Below are 4,567 nucleotides of genomic sequence, written 5' to 3' on the forward strand. Positions count from 1 at the left end.
ACATAAGATATCCTAAATATTTATATTAAGTTTAATAAAATGGTAATCGTAATCCAACGAAGCTAATAGTTAGATCTAAAAATGCAACGCAACACAACCTTTGAATCTTTTTTTGAGTCTCTGCAATGCGTGTTGGAGTGTCGGAGAGTGTCAAAAAGTGTCGGATACGATACGTCACGATTTTTGAAGTGTCGGTACTTCATAGCATACTATTATCAAATAGTTCGATAAGTGTGTTAGTCCAAAGGGCTGCTGAATGCCCTTTAAGTAATTATTTGTTGGGCTTTTGTAATTAAAAGTCTAAAAGTCCAGCCCAATAAGAAATGGATCTAGGATTTCCTGATGCACACTTGTATCGGCCTATTGTAGACAAGGAGAGAGTAGCCACATTACAAAGTGAGAGAGAGAGAGAGCAACACTATGCAAAAGTGAAGAGAGTAAGACCCGAAAAACACAATAGAAGAAGTTGTTTTTGTCCATATTCAAGATCTTGTTTGTCCATTGTTGGATGGAGTTGAAAATTTTTCAGCATGTTCAGGATTCGTCAACCTTAAAACCATTTTTTAGTATGATTACCTTTTGCTTCGTTAGACATAAGTTCTTTGATTTCCACTTTGTAATTTTTTTTAATTAGGCAGACACTCTTTGATGGTGAGTCACTACCAGAAAATATTATTTTACCGACAGATAATTTTTGCCGTAGAATAGCATAATTCGTCGCAAAAATGGTTTGCGATTGAATTTACAGGGGAATAAGGTTCGTCGCTAAATGTTTCCTCGCAAACGATTTTTGCGACGGAGTATTGTCGATCCAAAACCCGTCGCAGATTGCTACGAACATTATCCCACGCAAAATACTACAAATCAGTCGCAAAAGAAAGACTTGTCTAAAATGTTATTCTGTTGCAATCTGTGACAAAATTTGCGTGGAAATCATTCGCAAAGTTGAGACGAAAATAATATCCACTATCATCATAAAAGTTTGTGGCAAAATTATAAGTTAAACCGATTGCAAATTTTGCAACAAAAAAAGTACAGTACACCTTTGCAATATTTGCATCGGAAAAAGTACGGTAGATCGTTGAAGATTTTGCGATGGAACATGTAACATAATACCGAAGCAAAACTGCGATGGCATACCAATTATCCATCGTAACAGGATTCCGGATATGCGACGGATTACGTATATTTTTCGTCGCAAATGATGAATAAAAAATATATAATATCTTATATTCTTTCAAATTTTTCCTGTAAACAACATATGGATGTCAAAAAAATATATATAATACCTTATATTTTTATAAAATTTTGCTTTAAACAGTATAGGTCAAAAAAATGAACATAAATAATACAGAAATACCAATTAAAATCAAAATATGCTTCAACAAAAGTTAGCAATAAAAATCCTAACAACTCCTAAACCCTAAAAACAATTAAAATGTCTCTAAAGTCCAATCCTACTCATGATGATCATCATCCAGCGCCGGTCCCTTCTTCTTCTTCCTGTTGTCTTCCTTCCCCTTCATTAAGAGTTGGAGTTGTTCCAGCATTTGCTTCATAATGTCTACTTGCTGAGTCAGCTGCGCCTCTAGCTGGGAGGTCTTCTGCTGATACTTCTGATATGTGACGTTCATATTTTGAACCAAAACTCTCATCCTTTTAAGCTCATTTGTGAACACAATATTATAAAGTAAGTTAATTTTTTTTATACTTAATATAAATGGAATAGGGACTGAAAACATAAAACATACTAACTATGTGCCTTGAGTTTACCTATAGAAACACTTCCAAAATCTGGGTAGAGGGCCGCTTACTAGGTTTTAGTCGGCTGGCAAATCCTTGGAGCCCGACCATCCTTCCTTTCTTGTTGAATCCTCTTAAAACCGTAAGGAAGAGGTATCTCACTATGCTAGGTATGTCACGGTCAACGAAACCAATGGAAGAGCACTCTTTTACTGGTTCTATAAGAATATGACTAAGCCAGAAGAGAAACCATTGGTGCTGTGGCTTAATGGAGGTAAAAGCAGATACAAATTAATGCCTTTATTTACTATGAGACATCATATGTAACAACTTTCAGACTTTGGAGTCATTGCCTAAATTTTTTTTAGTGAATAGTATGGGAACAGATTTATGATCAAACATGTTATGATAAGATACTATAAACTATATATACATCATATCTTCCATTGGGGTGACAGTGACTGTACTTATGTTTGTTCTTGTTCTTGTTCTCTCAGGTGTTACAGTACAGGAGATATAGCCCATGTTTCATATTTCACAAACCGTAATCTTCCATTCTCCAAAAGTCACTTATGAGTAGACATTTAACTTGAGTCATTAGTATGTTTAAAGAAAAAGCCATGTCCTTATCAACAGTTAAAATAACCTCCATTATTGTGGAAAATAGGCCATTTTTTCTTAATAAAGAAAGAGAGACAAAACTGGAATTTTTCTTCTTCTTAAGTGGTGGGGTAGAGTGTTAGGTGGCAGCTAATCTGAAAGCGTTTAAAACACTGCTGATTTAATTTAAAAATTTCTTATTCTAGAATGATTTTCTTATTCTATACAACATTATAACCTTGTTTACCTAATTCAGAAGAGTCAGAATAGAGGTCCAATTACCATTCTGTTGTGTCCAGCAAATTGAATTCAGAATCCAGTAGCCAAGTTCAAATCAACGTGGGATCTCTGCTGTCGATTTATTGTACTTTGGCATCGATTAATTTTTAAAGAAAAAAGGCTTTATTTTTAAAATTCTTCTCATAAAACATTTGATTATGAGCAGTTTTTAATCCAAAATGAACTAATTCAACCACACATTAAACAGAGCTCTTTGTCTCTTTGGTCCTTTTACAAAGAGCTGCAACATACGGCATTTACCTTTAGAATGCATCCAAATCGTGTCGTATGGTTCTTTTTTCTGAAGTTATTTGCTGCACTTCATAATCATGACAACCATTCCAACACTAAAACTATAATTTTTGTTTTAGAATGATGAGAGAAATATCTGATTCTGCTAGGCCTGTAACCGCAGAACATATCCCTTGTCGATGTTGCCGAAACATGAACCACTCCCCCAAAACACAGAACATGCCCCTTTTTTGACCCAAACCTTAAAACATATATTTATGCACACCAATGTGGTAAAAAAAAGACATCACGTCTTTTCAACAATAATATTTTTCATAAAGAAACTCTGCACAGACCACTCGTTGTTATTAAGGAATTTCATCAAAAGCACGACACCATACAATTATGACCGTATAATAAGACAACCGAGCAAAGCAACTTGAACTATTTGTAGACAACCTTCAACATCATCTTTATTTGATGACCATGTTAATTTATATCTATTGTTCTTCCCTTACATCTAGCATTCAACCATGACAAAATATCATTCCTAACAGTTTCAACATTGTCATCAGTATCCCCAAAAAGCAAAGAATGCATCATCCCTTCATAGACCTTAATTGTCTTGTCTTCACTCCTTGCCACTTCATACAATTCCATGCTGACATTAGGGTCAGTAACAACATCAGCACTACCGTGCAACACAATGAAAGGAAGATTCACATCACAGAGCCTCTGATTCAAAAGATCAGTGACCCTTAGGAGCTCCACCACAGTCCCCAACCTGGGTTTCCCTCTATACCTCATGGGGTTCATACCAGCAATGACCTTCTTGTGATCAACCTTAATAGACTTGTAGAGAAGATCTGGGGTGGGAACAATGGGCAAAGTGGGAAAGAACCTTGCAATGAAAGTAAGAATCTGAGGAATTGGCCATCTGGGTCTAACGTTATCAGAGATTTTGCACATGGGTGCCACCAAGATGGCACCTTGGAACCCTTTTGGATCAGCAGAGTGTATCATGAGGCAAATGGCACCACCCATTGACTCACCATAGAGAAAACAAGGCAACCCATTAAAGTTAGGGTCTTTTTTGATGGAAGTGAAGAAGGAGAGACAATCCTGTACAACGAGGTCCACGCTAGGGACGAAGGCCTTGAGGCCTTGCGATTGGCCATGACCCTCTAGGTCAAGGGCGAAACAAGCGAAACCCTTTTGGGCAAGGAAGATTGTGGTGGCTTGGAGGGTCCATGAGATGTTGTTGCCATAACCATGAACCATGAAGATGAGAGCGCGTGGTGGGGTTGTGAGTGGGGGAAGCCAGGACCTTGTGAAGAGGGTTAACCCTCTTGGTGTTTCGAACAATGATTTAGAGGCTCTTATTCCTTGTTGTTCATAGTAGTCCTCTTCTGGGGTGTAGCCCCAATAGTAAGGATAGGATTCGAGAAGGTTTTGGTGTTCTTCCATTGCTATGGGAATTGTGGAATATGGGAATGGAATTTGTATGGCATGAAATGAAATGGCGGATTGGAATTTTTTCTGGATGGTAGACACGCGACCCTTGGGAAAATCCGAGTTGGACTTTTTGGCTTTTGCGGCTCTGCGTTGACTCGCTTTGTATTCAGGTGTTTTCGTGTGACTCTCTTTTTTTACTCGTTAATGCTATGTGTTTTTTTTTTTAGTTCTTCAATTCGATCCAATCAGATGATTGGGC

At 37.2% G+C, this 4,567-nt stretch overlaps 1 protein-coding gene across 1 annotated transcript; it reads right to left on the bottom strand.

Moving 5' to 3' along the window:
• Positions 1 to 3,246: 3,246 nt before the first annotated feature.
• Positions 3,247 to 4,320, bottom strand: LOC133294773 (caffeoylshikimate esterase-like). Its single transcript, XM_061493524.1, has one exon. The coding sequence runs from the start codon at positions 4,318 to 4,320 to the stop codon at positions 3,343 to 3,345; it is 978 nt and encodes a 325-aa protein (XP_061349508.1). The 3' UTR covers positions 3,247 to 3,342.
• Between the last annotated feature and the right edge of the window lie 247 nt (positions 4,321 to 4,567).

The sequence above is a fragment of the Gastrolobium bilobum genome, unplaced genomic scaffold (genome assembly GCF_033153095.1).
Source record: "Gastrolobium bilobum isolate Gb01-03AN ecotype WA unplaced genomic scaffold, APGP_CSIRO_Gbil_v1 utg3268, whole genome shotgun sequence".
Classification (NCBI taxonomy): domain Eukaryota; kingdom Viridiplantae; phylum Streptophyta; class Magnoliopsida; order Fabales; family Fabaceae; genus Gastrolobium; species Gastrolobium bilobum.